The sequence below is a fragment of the Rana temporaria genome, chromosome 1 (assembly GCF_905171775.1).
Source record: "Rana temporaria chromosome 1, aRanTem1.1, whole genome shotgun sequence".
Classification (NCBI taxonomy): Eukaryota; Metazoa; Chordata; class Amphibia; order Anura; family Ranidae; genus Rana; species Rana temporaria.
Genome location: NC_053489.1, coordinates 90,799,079 through 90,821,085, shown reverse-complemented (window position 1 = coordinate 90,821,085; position 22,007 = coordinate 90,799,079). Strand labels below are relative to the sequence as shown.

Genomic DNA, 22,007 nt, shown 5'->3' with positions numbered 1-22,007 from the left:
GGCGTCCTGTCTCAATCGGAAGGTGCCACGGTTCGTGGCCAGGTCAAAAGACCCGTGGGCGGACGCGTCAGACGCGTTGGTGGCTCCCTGGGGTCACTATCACCTGATTTACGCCTTCCCTCCTCTAAGGCTCCTCCCTTGCCTGCTGCGCAGGGTGGATGCCGAAGGGATTCCAACGATCCTGATCGCCCCAGACTGGCCACGTCGCTCTTGGTACACGGACCTGGTACGTCTGGTGGCAGACGCCCCCTGGCGTTTGCCCCTGAGGGAAGATCTCCTGTCTCAGGGTCTGATCTTCCATCCTGCTTTACGGTCACTGGTTTTAACGGCGTGGCTGTTGAGAGCCAGGTGCTGAAGGACCGGGGCCTGTCGGGCCCGGTGATCTCTACCATGCTGCGTGCACGGAAGTCCACTTCTCAAAAAATTTACCATCGTACATGGAAAGCATACATCTCTGTGTGAGGAGATGAAGTGGCACCCCCGTACTTACGTGGTGTCCCGGATCCTGCTGTTCCTACAGCGGGGAGTGGACCAGGCTCTTGCCTTGAGCACGATCAAGAGCCAGATTTCTGCTCTGGCTGTTTATTTTCAGCGTCCCTTGGCAGCGCACTCTTTGGTTCGCGCTTCAGCGTGCCCCCTTTGAGGACATTCGGGAGATCCCTTTGCTGACTTTGTCGCAGAAGGTGGTCTTTCTGGTAGCTATTTCCTCTATCAGACGGGTGTCTGAACTGGCAGCCTTGTCTTGCAAGGCCCCCTACTTGGTCATCCATCAGGATAAGGCGGTGCTGCGCCCGCAGCCCTCTTTTCTTCCGAAGGTCGTTTCGGCCTTTCACATTAACGAGGACATTGTTCTTCCATCCTTCTGTCCTCAGCCGAAGAACCCGAAGGAGGCCATTTTACATTCTCTGGATGTGGTTCGGGCCCTTCGAGTTTACTTGTCGGTGACAGCTCCGTTCTGGAAGTCGGCCTCGCTGTTCGTGTCTGTGTCCGATCCCGGTAAGGGCCTGGCAGTCTCGTCGGCCACCATTTCGAGGTGGATCCGACAGGTTGTGCTTCAGGCCTACGCCCTGAAGGGGCGGGCGCCTCCCTTTCGGGTCACGGCGCATTCGACCAGGGCGATCGGGGCCTCCTGGGCTTTCCGACATCAAGCCTCTGTGTTACAGGTGTGTAAGGCTGCGACTTGGTCGTCGGTCCACACTTTTTCAAAGTTTTATAAGGTGGATGTGAGTGCATCTTCTGATGCCTCCTTCGGCCGCAGGGTGTTACAGGCTGCAGTTTAAGGTTGGAGTTCCTCCGTTGAGTAACTCCGGTTTTGTTTGGGGTGTAACCTGTTTTTGCTGTGTTGTTTTTCCCACCCCTCGAATTTGAAGGCTGTGTCCGTCTATGAACGAAACAGAAAAAAGGATTTTTCTACTCACCGTAAAATCCATTTCTCTGAGTTCATAGACGGACACAGCACACACCCCTCCTTGGTTTGTACTGCTTGTTACGAACTGAAGCTGCTAGAGCAGGGTGTGGGTTATGCCTGGGGGAGCCACGCCCCCTGGGAGGAGCGGCATGAAGGAAAGTTTTTAACACCTTAAGTGCTGTAGAATTCTGCCTAAATCTCCTGGTAGGAAGAAGCGTAACCCTAAGGTCAATGAAGGCTGTGTCCGTCTATGAACTCAGAGAAATGGATTTTACGGGGAGTACAAAAATCCTTTTTTTTTCCTCAGTTTAGGCCGATACTTATTCTTCTACCTATTTTTGGTAAAAAAAAAATCGCAATAAGCGTTTATCGATTGGTTTGCGCAAAATTTATAGCGTTTACAAAATAGGGGATAGTTTTATTGCATTTTTATTATTATTTTTTTTTTTTACTACTAATAGCGGCGATCAGCTTTTTTTTTTTTTTTTTTTTTTTGTGACTGCGACATTATGGCGGACACATTTTTGGGACCATTGTAATTTTCACAGCAAAAAATGCTATAAAAATGCATTGTTTACTGTGAAAATGACAATTGCAGTTTGGGAGTTAACCACTAGGGGGCGCTGATGGGGTGAAGTGTGACCTCATATGTGTTTCTAACTGTAGGGGGGCGGGGCTGAACGTGTGACGTCATTGATCGCCTTTCCCTATATCAGGGGACAGACGATCAACGACAGCGCCACAGTGAAGAACGGGGAAGGTGTGTTTACACACAGCTCTCCCCGTTCTTCAGCTCCGGGGACCGACCGCGGGTCTCCGGCGGCGATCGGGTCTGCGGGTCCCGCGACCCACGGCTGGGCATTTTACAATCACGTACAGGTACGTGATTGTGCCCAGCCGTGCCATTCTGCCGACGTATACTGTATATGCGCTAGACGGTCCTTAAAGGAGTTCTCTGACCTAAAACTTTTAACCCCCGCTGTGCCCGGGCTGTAAAAAAATAGAAAATAAACTTTCACTTACCTGCCTACGATCCCCCGTTGTTCCGATATCGCCGTCCCGTTCTCCGGTCGCGGGCCCCTTCCGCTTCCTGTGTGTCGGTGACTCATAGTGCGCTCAGCCTATCAGCGGCCGCAGCAATGTCCTGTCGCGGCCGCTGATAGGCTGAGCGCACTATGAGTCACCGACACACAGGAAGCGGAAGGGACCGGGACCGGAGAACGGGACGGCGATATCGGAACAACGGGGGATCGTAGGCAGGTAAGTGAAAGTTTATTTTGTATATTTTTACAGCCCGGGCACAGCGGGGGTTAAAAGTTTTAGGTCAGAGAACTCCTTTAAGTGGTTAAAGTGACCCAGTGCTTTACGTTTTTTTTGTATAGCTTTCTCATGATCCTTTGCAGAGAGTTTGGGAAGGACTTTAGCGAATTTAACCTGAAAGTTCAATCTGGCTTTAAATGCATTCCAGGCACATCACAACAGAAGCTGTTCAAAGTTTTACAATTAATTTCCTTTAGAAAACAACCACAGCCTGAGTAGAAAAGCCTGTGTGCTGCTGGCATACTGCAGGATGGGACACTTGTTCACTATGTGGAAGCAGTGGTCTCGCTTCATAGGTTTGATATGCCCCCTCTTAGTCAGTGTGAGGGCTTTGCAATTAGCAGGGATCAAGAGGGTTTCTGATTACAGAGCTATAGGTCATACTCGGTAGAGGGGATGTGGTGGACCACTTAAGAGAGACTGCTGCTTCTATGCAAAAAGCAGTTCTCAACTACACCATGCTGGCGGGTGACAAACTTTTCTACGTGGGCTGTGACTGCTTTCTAAAGAACCAAAAGACCTTTTGTTTTGATGCACCCCAAATATATTTAGGGGATTTAAACTGATAGTTTAGTTGGACTTTAAAGTGGAACTAAACTGTCCTATCATTTACAGCCAAGGAAGCTGCCCTTTTAGCCCTTGTTTTATGTACATTTGCCATGGCGCTACACATGTGGTCAGCTGTAACACCAACCATTTGATGGTTGAAGGGTCATTTGATAGCTAACATAACCACGTTAATAACTATAACGATTATCATTCAAGGCATACTGATCTGTACACCCATGTGAAGGGCCATTTTTGCCCATGTGGGATGTACAGGAGTTTTCCAATGCAGGCAGCCTGTTGAAATCAGTGACAGGCTGGCTGCATTAACCTGCATAGACCTCCACACACATCCCGTAATGTACATCCAAGCATGGATCACCTGATCATCCTGCACGGGTAAACAGCCCTTCGCACATGTGTATGGATTGAAACACCTGTGTGAATGGGAGCTAAGAGTACCCATTGGTTGTGACTACAACTCAAGGCTTGCCATTGAACAAAATAATATTCCTGTGGCACTGTGTAGGGCAGTGATGTAAAGGGCTCATGTGTTTGTGTTTGATCCTGTGCTTTAATATAGCCACACTCTGATCAGTGTAAGGCTCTTGGTTTATATATAATATGCAGTCTTTTCTCAGGTTTGTTTTGTATTGTAGGAGAGCACAAGTGAGGAAGATGAAGAGGAAATTGACAGTGATGAGAAGAATCAGATGAAAGATCGCATCTCCAACAAATTGAAAAAAGATTCGGGTAAAAATGAAAAGCTATTAGCAAAAGCAGCTGAAGATCTATCGGAGAAGAGGAGTAGCCGCAGGTAAGCAAATAAAGTTATCCTCTGTCATGACATCCTGTATATAGAAGAAAAGATAATTCGAATATCCTCAGCTGATGGCTGGGGGTATACTTTGAGGTGCAGGGACTGCGATAACAGACCTCTCCTACTGAAGTTTCTGGTCGATCTTTGCACTACATCTTATACTATGGTATGCTGTAGATTTTTGGCTTGGAATAGATGATTGGATATTTGTATGCAGACATAAAATTTGAAAAATGAGGAATAACTTGGTTAATTTTAAGACCATGAATAAACATTAAACATCAAAATGTATATGTAAATGGGCAAAAAAAAAAGTAAATAAATGGCTATTATAATTAAAATATCTAAATAAGTGATATGTGGGAATGGAATATTACATGTGCCACATAAAAATCATAAATTCCAAAAATAATCTGGTCAAGGAACAAAATGAAATAAAATGGACACAAATAGGTTAATATCTAAAATTGGTGAATTAAAAACTTAAATACACCCATGCAAAGAAATAGTCTATAATGAATTCATCCATGGATTAGAGTTCTCTTGTTGTAGAAAACCCTTGCGAGATATACCACAGAACTGAAAAAAGTGCCTGCTTACCAAACCTCCATGACCCCCACCACAAGAGGGTCAGGAGAAACTTGAAATAAAGTGCCCGATCTGATCCAGCCAAAACCCAAGCAGATGCAGTCCCAGTCAGCACACTCCAAGAATCGCTCAGTGTAACGGTCACCACCGTTTACGACCTTCCATCAACCCACGACCGCTTATCTGACACTCCAACCAACAGAACCCGATCCATATCAATTCCCCAGAAAATGAGACTGACAGCTCTATTCTCTGCTTCAAAATGTATGAACACTTTTAATGGTTAGCTCTCAAGTTTATATACAGTTTTCAAGGCAGTCTTCTAGGGGCACTGGAAGACGCAATTCTATTGCGAAATGACGTTGGGCGGAGCGACGCATCAACGTCACCACCCAACATACTCGCCATCCAGCAGTAACGGGTTTCCTGTGTGTGTCCAGCCGTCACCGCAGGTTTAAGGCTGTATTTACACTGCTCAATCGCATGGCACCTGAGTCTGGGATTTACTGAGCGATTCTTGGAGTGTGCTGACTGGGACTGCATCTGCTTGGGTTTTGGCTGGATCAGATCGGGCTCTTTATTTCACGTTTCTCCAGATCCTCTGTGGTGGGGGATCATGGAGGTTTGGTAAGCAGGCACTTTTTTCAGTTCTGTGGTTGATCTCGCAAGGTTTTTCTACGTGTATTTAAGTTTTTAATTCACCAATTTTAGATATTAACCCATTTGTGTCCATTTTTTTTCATTTTGTTCCTTGACCAGATTATTTTTGGAATTTATGAATTTTTATGTGGCACATGTGGAATTCCATTCCCACATATCACTTATTTAGTTATTTTAATTATAATAGCTATTTATTTACTGTGTTTTTTCACCCATTCACATTATTATTATTATTATTATACAGGATTTATATAGCGCCAACAATTTGCGCAGCGCTTTACATCAGGGAAGACAGTACAGTCACAATACAAATCAATACAGGAGGGATCAGAGGCCCTGCTTATTAGAGCTTACAATCTAGAAGGGAGGGTCAAGTGGAACAAAGTGTAGTAGCTGTGGGAGATGATCAGATGGACTCAAATGAAAATACAGTTGTTAGGTGTGGGAAGGGTAGGCTTCTCTAAAGAGGAGGGTTTTCAGGGATCCTCTAAAAGCTAATGGAAAAGGAGATAGGCGGATAGATTGGGGTAAGGAGTTCCATAGGCTTGGAGAGGCTCTGGAAAAGTCCTGGAGATGAGCATGGGAGCAGGTAATGAGAGAGCTAGAGAGTAGGAGGTCTTGAGAAGAACGAAGAGAACGATTAGGTTGGTATTTAGAGACTAGGTCAGTGATGTAGCTAGGGGCAGAGTCGTGGATGGCTTTGTAGGTAATTGTTAGTAGTTTGAATTTAATTTGTTGGGTGAGCGGAAGCCAGTGGAGGGATTGACAGAGAGGAGTAGCAGAGACAGAGAGGTTGGTAAGGTGGATGAGTCTGACCGCAGCATTCATGATGGACTGAAGGGGGGTTAAAGTATGCAGAGGTAAGCCAATGAGGAGGGAGTTGCAGTAATCAAGGCGAGAGATGACCAGGGAGTGAATTAAGAGCTTTGTGGTGTCCTTGGTTGGAAAGGGGCGTATTTTGGAGATGTTGCGAAGGTTGAGGCGGCAAGATTTGGACAGTGATTGAACGTGAGGCTTAAAGGACAGTTCAGAGTCCAGGACTACTCCTAGGACCTTGACATGTGGGGATGGGCTTATAGTTGTGCCATCAATATTGACAGAGAGATCATGGGAAGAGGCATGTGGGGGAGGGAAAATGATAAGTTCCGTTTTGGATAGATTGAGTTTGAGGAAGTGGTGCTGTGAAGGATATGCTTCAGGTAATTCTCCCTGCTAGTAATGCTTTGTATGTTAAAGGGTAATTGATCTAGTGTGTTGTGTGAAGAAGCCCTGTGTTTACTGTTTACTGTGATTAGAAGGGGCTCATGTTAATTATTCTGATTGCTTCATTGTGGTAATTACCTCTTCTATATGCCGTGCCAAGCTGTCTAGATAACGTATTCTGTTACAACTAGTAATTACCTTCACTGATGTCATTATCTAAAGAAATGTGTCTTCAGAGTCGGCGCTGAAGTGTCTGCCTATAATCTGTATGAGAGCCCCCACTGTGTGTGGAAAGGGGGTGGAGATTTCATTGTTCTTTGATTGAGGATTTAGCTTGTAAACTGCATATATACCTAGCAGCATGCTACCATTAAAGTGTCTTGTTCCAGCAGTAAGCTTGGCTCATGTGTGGCTTATTGGGCGATTCCAGGAATATTCCTCCTCGTGGAATATTGGGTGATTTTCTTTATGGGAAGAAGGGAATGTTTGACAGGGATTTCATTCTACTAACATCCAAAGTGATATATCTGATAGTAAATTAGTGATACGTGAGGAGAATGAAGGAGTGGGTTGAGGGGCAGAGAAATAGATTTGAGTGTCGTCAGTGTAGAGGTGGTATTGGAAGCCGTGGGAGGCTATCGGCTGACCCAGGGAGGAGGTGTAGATTGAAAATAGGAGAGGTCCAAGAACAGAACCTTGGGGGACCCCAACAGAGAATGGAAGAGGAGAGGAGGAAGTAGAGTTGTAAGTAACGCTGAAGGTGTTGTTGGATAAGTAGGTAGAGAACCAGTGAAGAGTACAGTCACAGAGACCAAAGGTGGGGAGTTTTTTAAGGAGGGGGGAGAATAGTGTCCCTTAGTTTTGGCCGTTAGTATATCGTATGTTAGTTTTAGGAGAGCAGTTTCTGTGGAATGTTGAACATATATGTTTTGATGTTTAATGTTTATTCATGCACTTAGTTCTGCCACCTTTTATGCAGTTAGCGCAACTTTATTTTTTCCACATTTTGTTCACCGTTTTGTTTTCAGTAGGTTTGCAGCTTTCTAACCACTTATCCCATATTCATTATTTATTTTGGGATTTTTGAACATTATTTCCTTAGCGCAGTTTCTCCCCCAATTTTTCCATAATTTTAAGACCACCAAAAATTTTTTTTTAGGGAGAGACATCCACTAAATGCATGCAAATATTTTTTAAAATCTTGGAGCCTTCTTTACCTGTTTATTTATATGAATAATATTGCTGCTTAATTACGGTTTAATACTCTATTTTGATAATTGTTACTCATAGACTAGTTACTAGTATGACTAGAGGTAAAAATAAAAGATTATGAATTCGATGTGATCAGTGATCATCCGTCCTGTTATGGTCTCCACCTATTACTTTGCGCTTTAAAATCCCTGTGTGGACAAATTGTGTGTGTGTGTGTGTGTGTGTATATGTGTATATATATATATATATATCTATCACTCACACTATCTCACAAAAGTGAGTAGGGTCCCCCACACATTTTTGTAAATATTTTATTATATCTTTTCATGTGACAACACTGAAAAAATTACACTACAATGTAAAGTAGTGAGTGTACAGCTTGTATAACTGTGTAAATGTTCTGACCCCTCCAATTTAACTCAACACACAGCCATTAATCTAATCTGCTGGCAACAAAAGTGAGTACACCCCAAGTGAAAATTTACAAATTGGGTCCAAAGTGTCAATATTTTGTGTGGCCACCATAATTTTCCAACATCCTCTTGGGCATGGAGTTCTCCAGAGCTTCACAGGTTGCCACTGGAATTCTTTTCCACTCCTTCTGTTTTAAGATGCCCCACAGATGCTCAATAGGGTTTAGGTCAGGAGACATGTTTGGCCAGTTCATCACCTTTACCCTCAGCTTCTTTAGCAAGGCAGTGGTCATCTTGGAGGTGTATTTGGGGTCTTTATCAAGTTGGAATACTGCCCTGAGGCCCAGTATCTGAAGGTAAGGGATCATGCTCTTTTTCAGTGTGTCACAGTACATGTTGGCATTCATGGTTCCCTCAATGAACTGTAGCTCCCCAGTGCCCGCAGCACTCATGCAGTCCCAGACCATGACACTCCCACCCCCATGCTTGACTGTAGGCAAGACACATGTGCCTTTGTACTCCTCACCTGGTTGCCACCACACACACTTGAAACCATCTGAACCAAATAAGTTTATCTTGGTCTCATCAGACCACAGGACACGATTCCAGTAATCCATGTCCTTAGTCTGCTCGTCTTCAGCAAACTGTTTGCAGGCTTTCTTTTGCATCTTTATTAGAGGAGGCTTTCTTCTGGGACAACAGCCATGCAGACCAATTTGATGCAGTGTGCGGTATATGGTCTGAGCAGTGACCGTCTGACCCCCCCCCATCCCTTCAACCTCTGCAGCAATGCTGGCAGCACTCATATGTCTATTTCCCAAAGACAACCTCTGTATATGACGCTGAGCACGTGCACTCAACTTCTTTGGTCGGCCATGGCGAGGCCTATTCTCAGTACATTAGAGCCTAATTCCAGAAATTTCATTGAATGTATCATTCCTTTAAAACAAATGGGCTGTTTTCACACAGTTGTTCTGTCAGTTTGTTTTTTACTGTAATTACATGAATCAACAATGGACTGTAATGTATCCCTATGGGTAGCTGGATGTAGATGGACATGTAATTTCCTATATTCAGCCATATCTGGATCTATTCAGGGTAAAGAAACAGAAAAAGTTTGGGTCAAGATCCACTTTTACTGACCTAAGCAGACACAGGTGCGCTTATATCTGACCATTACATTGTTCCTTCTGAGGAGGAAAAAGGGAACTATGTTATATATGTGAAATATTTTTTTTAGTTCTGATCCAACTCAGCCAGGGTCAGTCTAGGATTCCCTGCTTTACAAAACAATAAGGTGCCCATGTGAAAGGGGCCATAGGCTTTGACACTTATCTTCAACCCATTCTAAGCCTGTTGTAAACCTCAAACATGAAATGGGAACAAAGCAAACCTCTATAGTTTGTACTTGTCTCAATTAAGAGCACTAAGGGGGTTATTTACTAAAGGCAAATCCACGTTGCACTTGAAATTGCACTGAAAGTGCAGTCGCTGTAGATCCGAGGGGGACATGGAAGGAAAATAAAAAACAGCATTTTAGCTTGCACATGATTGAATAATAAAATCAGCAGGGCTTCTCCTCATTTCAAATCTACCCCTCAGATTTACAGTGACTGCACTTCCAAGTGCAATTTCAAGTGCACTTTGCACTTGTAGTGCAAAGTGGATTTGCCTTTCGTAAATAACCCCCTTATGCCACGTACACATGGTCGGAATTTCTGATGGAAAAAGTCAGACGGGATTTTTTCATCGGATATTCCGACCATGTGTATGCCCCATCGGACTTTTTCCGTCGGAAATTCCAACAGACTTGGAAAAAGAACATACAGATAGGGAAAACTGCCGCTGCAGGTGAGCACACCTAAGGCAATCACTGTCCACTCAAGAACCAAAGGGTGCCGGCAATGCCCGAAGCATGCAAAGGAAGGAAAGTATATGGACAGCCGCACTCCAATGTCTAAAAAAGACGTGTCCTTTATTGGGTAAAAAGAAAATGCACTACAAAAAACAGCATACAGTGGGAAAAAACAGCTGACGCGTTTCACACTGAACTTCAATGCTTAGTCATAGCTATAAATGAAACAAAAGAATTCAAATGTGTATATATACACAGTGATCTAAAATCCCTATTTGGCCCGCCCAACACCCGATTGGTTCCCGCAAATTGCTGGAATCTGAAACACATGTTGGAGAGGGCAAATGACAAGACCAACATCAATGCATTGCATATTCCGATGTGTGTATGCGGCATAAGTGTCACTTTTGTCTGCTGCTTTGTTCTTCTGCTTTTAGCATGAATCCCTTCTGACGAGTTTAAAGAGAGCTCTGCAAAGTGTAACTAGCTTTTCCCCCCCTTTTTTCTGAACTCTGCTTTATAATGCAGTACTTTGAACAGATGTAGGGAAGAGAGTGCTGCAGATAAATAAGTATAACTTATGCAGGAGTATTTGTTTAACCTCTGGGCATCACCAGAGGCCAGCCACTTCATTGTGTATACAGTATGTAAAGGTAAATTTCACCCAACGCCTAATACAAACCTTGAACTCTTTGAGGAAATATGCTGTCAAAACTATAATTTAAGATGCAAACTTGATGTTAACCCCCAGTTAGAACTGGATCAATACAACATAAGAATGCTCACAGCCTTATGCGAGTTTTGCAAATAAAAAACACTGCTGCTTTTCCTAGTTTCTTTCAAATAATAATCTACTGTTGTCATTTCCACGCGAACCTGTAGATGGCAGAAAAGACCACTAGACACACTATTTCTCCCCAAATCTCTGGGAAAAGTAACCTTCCCAATTCTTTAGGATTACACAAACATTTCACAAACAAGAATGCAAATTGGAACAAAAATATTTCAATGCCAAACATGTCATACTATAAAACAGTATAATTTGAACCAAAATATTGTACTTTTTTTATCAACTTTTTTGTACCCATAGGTTATTATCGCCTAGATGTCCTGGTCAAATTTTAGGATCATCTGACTAATTTGCCTACCTAAATATTTACTTGGATTTCGTTATTTTTTTTAAAGGGCATATAAAGGCTTTTTTATTTTTAGGCTAAAAATTGTGAGCATTAAAAAATTGAATACTGTAATTGTATCTGACAATCACAGTAATAGAGTTAAACCGCAGGATAAAGGCTGACTATGTTAGCTGATATTGTGATTACATGATTTGGAACCACTCTGATTCTGGAACATAACTAGGGGACAGGGCTTTAACCACTTCCCTTCCAAGGATGTCATATGACGTCCTGGACTTTCAGTGGGGATATCTGAAAGATGCCTGCAGCTACAGGCATCATTCAGATATCCATCTCTTCATCCGGCGATTCTGTGCACCATAAGAACGATCATAGCAGCAGTTACGCCACTTGATCGTTCTTATAGGCGACGGAAAGGGGACGGCATGAGATCCGTGAATTTTTTTTTGAGATTTTTAAGTACTGAAGTTTGCCGCAATTCGATGAGTGTGTGCAATTTTAAAGCGTGACATGTTGGGTATCTCTTTACTCTGCGTAACTTCATCTTTCACATTATACAAAAAAATGGGGCTAACTTTACTGTTTTGTTGTTTTTTAATTCATGAAACCGTTTTTTTTTTCCCAAAAAAAAAGGCGTTTGAAAAATTATTACGCAAATACCGTGCGAGATAAAAAGTTGCAATGACCGCCATTTTATTCCCTAGGGTGTCTGCTAAAAAAACATATATAGTGTTTGGGAGTTCTCAGTAATTTTCTAGCAAAAAAAATATGAATTTTGCATTTAGGAGAGAAGTGCCAAAATAGGCCCAGTATGGACGTGGTTAAATGACAGCCTGGTTTCACTGATGGCAGCCATACAGCTAGAGAAATTTACATCAGTTTGCTGCAGGCGTGAGAAAAGTCTCCTCTTCCCCAGTGATATCCCACTCTGATTATTCATTTTAACATTCTATCAGATTGCAAGGTGAGTGTCAGTAGGGGGTTGATTAGTGTGACTAGTGTACAGCCCATAAGACAGACCACTGTGAGAGGAAAAAAAAAAAAAAAAAAAGGAGAATGTAGAAATAGCAATATTTTTAAAACAAGATATCGCCTAAAACTGCAGATTTAAAAGATGCTTTTGTGTTGCTAGTGTTCTTCAATCAAAACAATCAGTTTATGTTTTTATATGAGGTACTGCCTCCCCTTGCATTTGTCTTTTTGCTAAAGTGAAACGGCTCACATATTATAGATATATAGGTAGATTCAGGTAGAGTTAGGCCGACTTATCAGTAGATAAGTCAACCTAACTCAGAATCTATGCCGTCTTATGTTTAAGCGTATGCTCAAACAGAGATGCGCTTAAACATATCTAAGATACGACGGCTTGCGCCGTCCTATCTTAGATTGCAATATTTTGGATAGCCGCTAGGTGGCGCTTCCATTGCGGTCAGCGTAGAATATGTAAATGAGGAGATACGCCGATTCACGAACGTACGCCCGGCCGACGCAGTACTTTTACGCCGTTTGCGTAAGAGATAGGCCGCGTAAAGTTAGAGCCTAGCTTACTTACGGCGGCGTATCCTAACACGCTAAGCTACGCCGCCGTAACTATAGGCTCTGCTACCTGAATCTTCCTAATAGACATTTTAGATATGCTTTGATTCACTGTGGTGACAGCTCTTAATAGCTTGGTATTAGCTTATTTACCGTGTTTCCCCGAAAATAAGCCTGGGTCTTATATTAATTTTGGCAACAAAAGACCCAGTAGGGCTTATTTTTGGGGTAGGGCTTGTCATGTGCTGATTTCTCCCCCAATCTCTCTCCCTGCCTGTCAGGAATCCCCAGTGGCCAGTGGAACGAGTAAAAGTGCCTGCAAAACTCAAGAATGCTCTGGATTACAGTATCGGATAATGAAAACTGTACCTTTCTGCAATCCATGTGTGACAAACACCTTCACATAGTGCCGCACCCATGTCCCGCCAGAGCACTGCAAATGGAGGGGGGTCCGATATTCCCTACAGAAGAGAGCTGGCAGAAGAGAGGAGAAAAGCAGCGGGACATCAGCTGAGCGCCGCTATGTGCTTCCATGGCCCTTGTTCCTGCTTCGAGCACTGAGGGGGGGTCAAAATCCCCCGTTAATAGCTGTCTGAAGAGGAGGAGAGCAGTGGGAGGCCAGCTGAGCGCGAGCGGCGCTTTACCAGCACACACAGCCCACATCACATACCGCGCTGTGTCTTATTTTCGGGGTAGGGCTAGTGTCATTAATGCATCACATCAATGTGGAGAACACATCTTTTTTTGCATTATGGCAACATGTCTGCTGACATGTGAGTTGCCGGAGTCCAATTGTGTGAACCCAGTCTCAAGCTGAACAGGTGGGATGGAAGATATGTTTGAATGAGTGCTACATTCACACTAGGACCAGCTGGGTGGAGTCTGGCACTGTACATTTTAGCCAGGAGCCAACATTTAGCCAGGAAATGTATTTGCAAATTCCCTCTTAACAGTAAAGGATTTAGCACATTCATCCACTATACTCCATACACCATGTGGGTGATCTAGTGATCAGCCAACCTGCTTAAAACTTTAGTTATTCATTTGGGTATAGCTGTAGTGTACTTGCCCACCCCCAGTTCCCTTCTTTAAGTAACCTGGGAATTACCCTTACTTGCCCATGTGCAGTGCAGGAGAGGTATTTCAGACATGCCCACTGTGAAATCTGTGTTTCTACTTCTATATGAAAGTTATCAGTATTGCATTTAGAGGATTGACTATGCCACAGCCAACAATCTGATCAAGAGATGCCTTAAAGTTTGAAACAAATTGGTGATATGAATCAGATGGAGAGACACTGTCACAGCACTGTTTTATGTCTACTGGCATGTGCCAGGAGCACCATGAAATCTTGTTGCTGTGGATTGAGTAGAATTTTATTTAGGAAAAGCCTTTCTATTGTCGGGGGGGGGGGGGGTAGCTCTTTATTCTATAATTTTATTGTATTTTGTATTGACAAGGAGGTCTTTCATGCTCCATGCAGATAATCACTTTTTGGAAACTGATCTCCGATACATAACACTGCATTGCAACTGAGTCGCCCATTGGCATCCGTACTATTCATCTAAATAGTAGCAAAGGCTATTGGCTACAGATACTATATAATATACACAACAATTGCTGCCGTTTAATGAAAAGTCAAGCCAAAGTCTTCCAGCATGCATTTCACCCTTTCACTATCGGCTTTTACTGTCGCAGGTATCGGATCTCCTCTAGGAGGCATCCAGTGACCATGAAATGATGGAGCTCTGGCTAGTTTCAGCCTCCGCTTTAAATCCACAGCCTTTCCTTTATGTTAATGACGGAAGCACTTTGGTTTTCCATAGTTATGCCAGAAATGTTGACAGTGTAAAATACAAGCTAAGAAATACCACATTTACGGTTGTCTAGAAAACGCCACACGTTTTCATGGAGCTTTGTGCAAGTTTAGACTGGAAGCCGCAATACTTCTGATTTTAGATGTTGTAGTGACATTGCTTCTAATGTGCTGAACACCTCCAGCCAGTAGACCTCTGGAGAGAGGTTAAATTGCAGCATTGTTTTAATTACCACTAACAGAGAGTGGCTTGTTTTATGATTAATTATAGGACAGGAGAAATCCCAGGAGTCTCAGCTCTTAACACTTCCTGTCTAGAGTCTAACATTCTGCATTCTTTTTTATGAATATCCTCGTTCTCCTCCTTTTTTGGCTTTTTTTTTTTTTTCTTAAACCTCTGTCTGACTCCAACGTTTTATATGCATCTATTCAGATGATTAAAGAAATGCCAAGATAGTGATTGGAAGCTTAACTGCGCCTGTAAAATGATTGCAGTTATTTTATATTGAAGCTGGAGCTATTGCATACCGACTGGGTACAATAATGATGCACGCTCTGCTCAGGTCACCACAGCCAGTAATTCTGCATATCCTTTACAGTCTGGGTAACCCAGTCTGATCTTTTATCAATGTCTGCTCCTATTAACGTAGCTCTGTACTGTTTTACTGGTAAGCACCAGGAGAATAACTACTTGTGGTCTAATTGTATCCAATTTCAAAAATTTGGAGGCACAAAATAATGTGTTCTGTACTTCAACTAGACTGTACATCATGCGATAGGCATTCCAAAAAACTAACCTGTGTTAACCTTATAATCACTAAGTGGCTTTCTGGCATTGCAGCTATTCTCGCTTTTTGAAATTTGTTCTCTGTTGTCCTAACCACTTCTGTACAGCATGTAATGCCCAGTTACATTGGTACCAATACAATCCGCAAAACACATTCAAAGATAATTTAAAGCAACCCTTGCTTTTGCCAGTGTATACGGAAAGTACAGCCAAATATCTACTATTCAGCTTATAAACCACTCACCATTGCTTAACCAGTGAAAAATGTCTGTCCTTGGAGACCCAATTATTCATCCATTGGTCACCGACATTTTGGGGTTGGTTTTCTAAAACTGGAGAGTACAAAATATGGTGCAACTGTGCATAAAAACAGCTTGCCGTTTTTGTTTTTTGAAAGCTTAACTGAACAAGCTGGGGTTAGAAGCTGATTGGCTACCATGCACAGCTGCACCAGATTTTGCACTCTCCAGTTTTAGTAAATCGACCCCTTTGCCTCCCGCTCAAACTGCAAATGGTGCAACCAGGCTGTTTACTACTGTCCACACATCAAAGACACTATTCTTCCTGTGATAGACTTGTGTCACGGCTCTCTGCATCAGTGGAATAGTGGAAGGTGAAGAGTTCTAAAGTAATAGTAATGATAAATTGTAGAGAGAATAACACACCATTGGAGGTCCTAGGAAATTACCAAGGACCTGTCAACTTTGGAAGACTTTTAAGCAACAAACCTGGACAGTTGCCATATAGGACTTTCCTAGATGATCGTTTACATATTAACTCATTCACATAAGAATTTGAATCAGCAACATATTAAACAATTGCAAGAGACATTAATTTCTGTTATTTTGGAACACCTCATCAGTTTTTTAATGCAATCCAGACTCTTGCTGCAGAATGTAAAGACCTAAATTCTTTACACAGTCCAAAGAAAGAACAATAACTTGTTCTAATTAGGCCCCTTTTACACTGGCGGACCGATCAGTTTTTCATGTGGACCCAATTGGACCCTCCAGTCTCCTCTATGGAGCAAAGGTGCCAATGAACATGTGTCCATTGACACCCACCTAAATCTGATCTGATCCTGTTCTGCTAAAAACAAACAGGGCAAGGATTTGTTCCCCATCCTTCGATTGGAATGCAGTCGGGTGTAAATGGACAGGCGGTCTGTTTACATCCAACCTCCCATAGAGGAGAGCGAGGTGTGTGTGTCCACTTTGAATAAGCGGAGCAGACATGGACCAGCCAACCGCCTGCTCAGCGGGAATCGGCAGACAGTTTCCCTGCTGAGCAGACGGACTCCAACAAACCTAATGGCATATACATAACCCCCTAATATTATAGTTTAACAGTTACACTGTTCAAATTTCGAAAGAATTTTCTTTCGAAAATCGTTTCAAAGAATTTTCGTACGAATTTCGCACCGTTAGTGGGCTGAAGCAACAGCAGATTTTCATGCTGCAATCAAACTTGAGGAATCCGACAACATTTTTGAAAAACAAATGATTTTCTGATCAATGATGGGAGAATCGTGCGAGAAATGTAATAGAAAAAAAATACGCATGTGCAAGAAAATAATATTCCCAAGAGAACAGAATATTCCCGGCAACATGAAGGTTTGTTTGGCCGAATTTCGAAAATCAATGGTGGCATCATCGGATCACAAAAAAAAATAAAAAATTTGACCGTATATGGCTGCTTTAGTAAAACATATCGTAAACATTTTTCTTTATCACCTCCCTCTTTTATTTTATAAACTCTTTACGCTTCAAAAACACTTGATCACTAGGCCCCCACAATCCCCATTTAAGAGAAATTAAAGTTAGTCTCAGCTGCTTTATTGAGATTTTTGAAGTGTACTAATGACAAATACACATCAGGATACAAAAGACAAGTTATAGCAACAATTGTTATAAAAAAAAAAAAAAAAGCCAAACAAGGAAACGCCTTCTATAACTGATAAGTACAGAACTCATCACTAAGCAAAGCACACACACATACTTCATAGCTCGGCCAGAAAATATTCATCTGCTACTCTATTTTGCAAAGCTAACCTACATTCTATGAGATAAAAGGTGAAGAGTGCTTCCGCACCACCAAGTGTAAAATAAAGATAAACTATCAAATAAATGCTGCTTAACCACTTAAGACCCGGACCTTTAGGCAGCTAAAGGACCCAGACAGTTTTTGCGATTCGGCACTGCGTCGCCTTAACTGACAATTGCGCGGTCGTGCGATGTGGCTCCCAAACAAAATTGGCGTTCTTTTTTTCCCCACAAATAGGGCTTTCTTTTGGTGGTATTTGATCACCTCTGTGTTTTTTTATTTTTTGCGCTATAAACAAACATAGTGACAATTTTGAGAAAAATTCAATATTTTTTACTTTTTTTCTATAATAAATATCCCCCTGTCCTTGTGTAAACAGATATCCAAACAAATATGTCTTCACAGTCTTCTTATGTAGCTCTTCTATAAGTTGTGCTCACAGAGCGCTTACCTTATGGCAGGTGTATAACCGCTTGTGCGGATATAAATAATCCAGGGATGGTTACTCTGCGTTGGTCTCCAGCTGTTGTCTGTCACTGTGGGTGTAGATGGTTTCACAGGATCTGTCCTCGATGTTAGCCCAAGTGTAAAGCAGAGAGACATCCCATAGTGAAGTATATCATTGAATTGTATTAAATAAAAACATAGAAACTTACATAAAGGATTGTTAAGCAATGTAAAACAACGATTCAGCGTTCAGTTCTTCTAGTGTTTCCTGGTGCATCAGGCCCTTACTAGTTACGCCCCATGACGTGGCTTCATCAGAGGTCAACTAGAAGAACTGAACGCTGCAAACAGCAGCAAACCACAACCAGCTCACCATTTAAAGTCTTCATCCATTTTAGGTAATGGCTTTCTCACCAAACTATAGCGTTGTTGTTAGAGGGGAAGCATTTCAGGCGGGGGGGGGCGTGGACTTGTATGGGCTTATATGCAAGCTTGACTAATGTATCGGGGGTCAACAGAACCTGAAAAGGCCCCTCCCAATGGGACTGTAGAGGTTTAGCAAGGTGCTGCTCAACCAATCTCTGATATTGAGTTTGTTTTGCATTTCCTTAGCTCAGAATATGGTAATGAAGGAAACGTATGGGAACACCTGTCCTTTGAAGTTTTCGCCTTTGGTACACTTTTACTTCTGGGACCCCAAGTCTACAAATAATTTCTGAGAGCAATAACCTGGCAGTGGTCTGGGCTATCACTTTTCTAACTGACCACTCGTCTATCTATACACACAACCACATTCTCATACAACAGCCCGTTTTATCAATCAATTGTCCACCTGCTTCATGGCAATACAGTGCAAAAGGCTCAGGGCTTGATTTACTAAAGGCAAATAGACTGTGCAGTTGCACTCTGCAAGAGCAGTTGCTCCAGAGCTTAGTAAGAGCAGAAGCTCTGACTTCCAGCATCCAATCATGTCTAAGCAAAAAAGCTTTGCCTCATTTACTAGGCTCTGGAGCAACTGCACCTGCAGAGTGCAGCCCCTTGGTGTAGTTGGGGAGGATTAGGGCTGGAGCAGAGCTGCTTCACACAGATGTGGCTTAGTGGGATTAGTGATTTAATATATTGGGAATCCACTGACACTAGCCCACTAGTATCAATACACCACAAAAAAGCCATTTTAATTCTTAGGCAATGAGATTCTAAAGATTACAGAGATTCTTTTAGCTGCCAAGTGCTTTTGATCCTTCAGAAATATAGGGGCCCAGGAAAATAACTTTATCTTGACAATACTGCAACCTTGAAGACGAGACCTTGCATTCAGCTATATAGATAAATTATACAAAGTCCGTAGTGGCCACATTTTATATATTGTTTCTGAGTAACAAGCGAGCAGTAAATTATCAATGCACTGAAAGAAGCACATCCTGCTGGCCATCTCTAAAGAACATTTAACAGTGTCTGATAGAATTCAGATGAGCTTATTTTTTTGAGCCCAGGTAAGTTGCCTTTCTTGAAAGGTAAAGGCAAGAAAATGGTTACTGGGTGACAGAAAAGAAAACTTTGATAATTGTACTTTCTTGAATCCTTGAAAACAAAATGTGGGGATACGCCATTACTACCATTAAGGATTGTATTACCAAAGAGTCCTAAAATCCTGAACAAACCTGTAAACATTTTCCTAGGATTCTTTTCCTGACAGGCTGAATAAGCTATGCTCTTAGTCAGAAACACTTGGTTTTGAGTCACCTCCTCACAGTGGCAGTCCTTTAGAAACTCCAAGTCAGTACTGTTTGTGGGAAAAAGTTCACTCTGTAGGTTCCTATGGTCCTATGGTCACCTGGGACCAATCTGGGGGCCTCATTGTCATGACAAAAGAGGCTGCCAACCTGAAATTCATGACTTCCTTAACATGTCTATGGGGAACCTCTAACTACACACTCTATGGTGTGCAGACAGTGTGACAATTTAGATTGCAGAGGATCTCTTTCCAACAAATTGCATATAACTGAGTCACGTAAATTAAATACTGCTTGAGTGCTTTAAGCACTTTGATTGTAGTGATTGTAAACCTTAATGTTTTTTTTTGTCTTACCTGCTCTGTGCAATGATTTTGCACTGAGCACCCCTGATCCACCTCTTTTTGGGTCCTTTAATGGAGCTCCTGACTCCACCTCCCCCACAAGTGCCTAAGTAGCAAGCCGATTGTCCATTGACGCACAGTGTGGCTTGGCCCTGTCTCCCAGTTCTCCTCACTGTCTGTAATTGACAGCAGCAGGAGCCAATGAGGAGGGACAGAGCAGAAAGGATCTCTGCTCTCGGCCTCTGCACTGGATAGTGATAAGGGGTCAGGTAAGTATAGGGAGGTCTGAAGGGGGAAGCTGCACACAGAGAATGCAATCGGAGTAAAGAACCTTTGAGCGTTCGAACCTCTTTAGAGGACCAATTTGTACGGACAGCATTTCTGTGTCTGGGAGTAATGCTACCTTGCCATTTAGACATACCCACCTGGGAGTTTTACGTTCATTATTAGGTGTATGATCTGTAGTACTGTTTGTGCTGGCCCCGTAGCCACATCATTTTCTATTGTCAATCTGTAGTTTGTGCCGCTACCCCCCCTTATGCTGTCTCTGGTATTTTCGGATCCTTAAAATCCCAGGTAAAATTACCACGATGGCCGAAATTGTAAGCATGGTACATCTCATGGGCTGTACTCTGGGACTATGATAGAGTCAGACAGACCTTAGGTGTTGGGGCAAAGCCATAAGTATTTTGCTGAGGAACAGGGGGTCTCTTTCATAATGGCTCACAAATCGCTGTCTGTTCATAGGACCCACTGGCTTTGTGTTGCTTTTGGATCCCGCTACTTTTATAATAGACCCTTATGAATGCCATAATTATGTGATTTTTAGATGGAAAGCCAATTTGTTGGAATAATCCCTGAATTTGTAATGTCATTTGGTTCTAATCTCTCTTCACCACAATCACTGTCTCCGCCTGGCATTGTAAGACTTCATACAGTCACTTTGAATGCAATATAGCCACTGCACTCTATTGAACCCTGCGACATATAAGGTGGAGACGTGCAAGCGTCGGCTTTTGTGGTGGAAGTCCTGGACTTCTACCAATTTAAATATATCCCAGAGATAAATTGCCTTGAAAAATAATTTATACCCCTTGGAATTTTCCACATTTTGTCATGTTACAACCAAAAACGTAAATGTATTTTTTGTGATAGACCAACACAAAGTGGCACATAATTGTGAAGTGGAAGAAAAATGATAAATGGTTTTCCTTTTTTTTTTTTTGAAAAGTGTGACATGCATTTATATTCAGCCACCTTTAGGCTGGATTCGCACCTATGCATTTTTAGTGCATTTTGCAGATTTGCACTACAGTCCATTTAACATGGTTTCCTATAGAACACTTTCTGAAGTGCAAAATGTAAAAAGCACTAAAATACATAGGTGTGAATCCAGCCTAACTCTGATACCCCTAACTAAAATCTAGTGGAACTAGTTACATTTAGAAGTCACCTAATTGGTAAATAAAGTCCACCTCTGTGTAATTTAATCTCATTATAAATACAGCTTTTCTGTGAAACCCTCAGAGGTTTGGTAGAGAACCTTAGTGAACAAGCTGCAAGTTCAAGGAACACACCAGACAGATCATGTATAAAGTTGTGTGGAAGTTTAAAGCAGGGTTAGGTTATAAAAAAAAAAAATCCCAAGCTTTGAACATCTCACAGAGCACAGTTCAATCCTTCATACAAAACTGGAAAGAGTATGGCACAACTGCAAACCTACCAACACATGGCGGTCCACCTAAACTGACAGTAACTCTGGAGGAGCTGCAGAGATCCACAACTCAGGTGGGAGAATCTGTCCACAGGACAACTATTAGGCCTTTAGGGAAGAGTGGCAAGAAAGCTATTGTTGAAAGAAAGTCATAAAAAGTCCCGTTTGCAGTTAGCGAGAAGCCATGTGGGGGACACTGCAAACATATGGAAGAAGGCACGGTGGCCAGATGAGACCAAAATGGAACTTTCTGGCCTAAATGCTATGTGTGGCGAAAAACTAACACTGCACATCATTCTGAACACACCATCCCCGCCGTGAAACATGGTGGTGGCAGCATCATGTTGTGGGAAGATGGATGGAGCCAAAAACAGGACAATTTTGGTAGAAAACCTGTTGGTCTGCAAAAGACTTGGGCAGAGG

The 22,007-nt window shown here is 42.5% G+C and overlaps 1 protein-coding gene across 1 annotated transcript in view; it reads left to right on the top strand.

The window, feature by feature from the left end:
- CWC27 (CWC27 spliceosome associated cyclophilin) overlaps positions 1 to 22,007 on the top strand; it is a 220,978-nt gene that overhangs the window by 33,419 nt on the left and 165,552 nt on the right. The window contains exon 10 of the mRNA XM_040340260.1: positions 3,934 to 4,091. Coding sequence (XP_040196194.1) covers positions 3,934 to 4,091 — 158 coding nt within the window. The remainder of the gene's footprint in view (positions 1 to 3,933; positions 4,092 to 22,007) is intronic.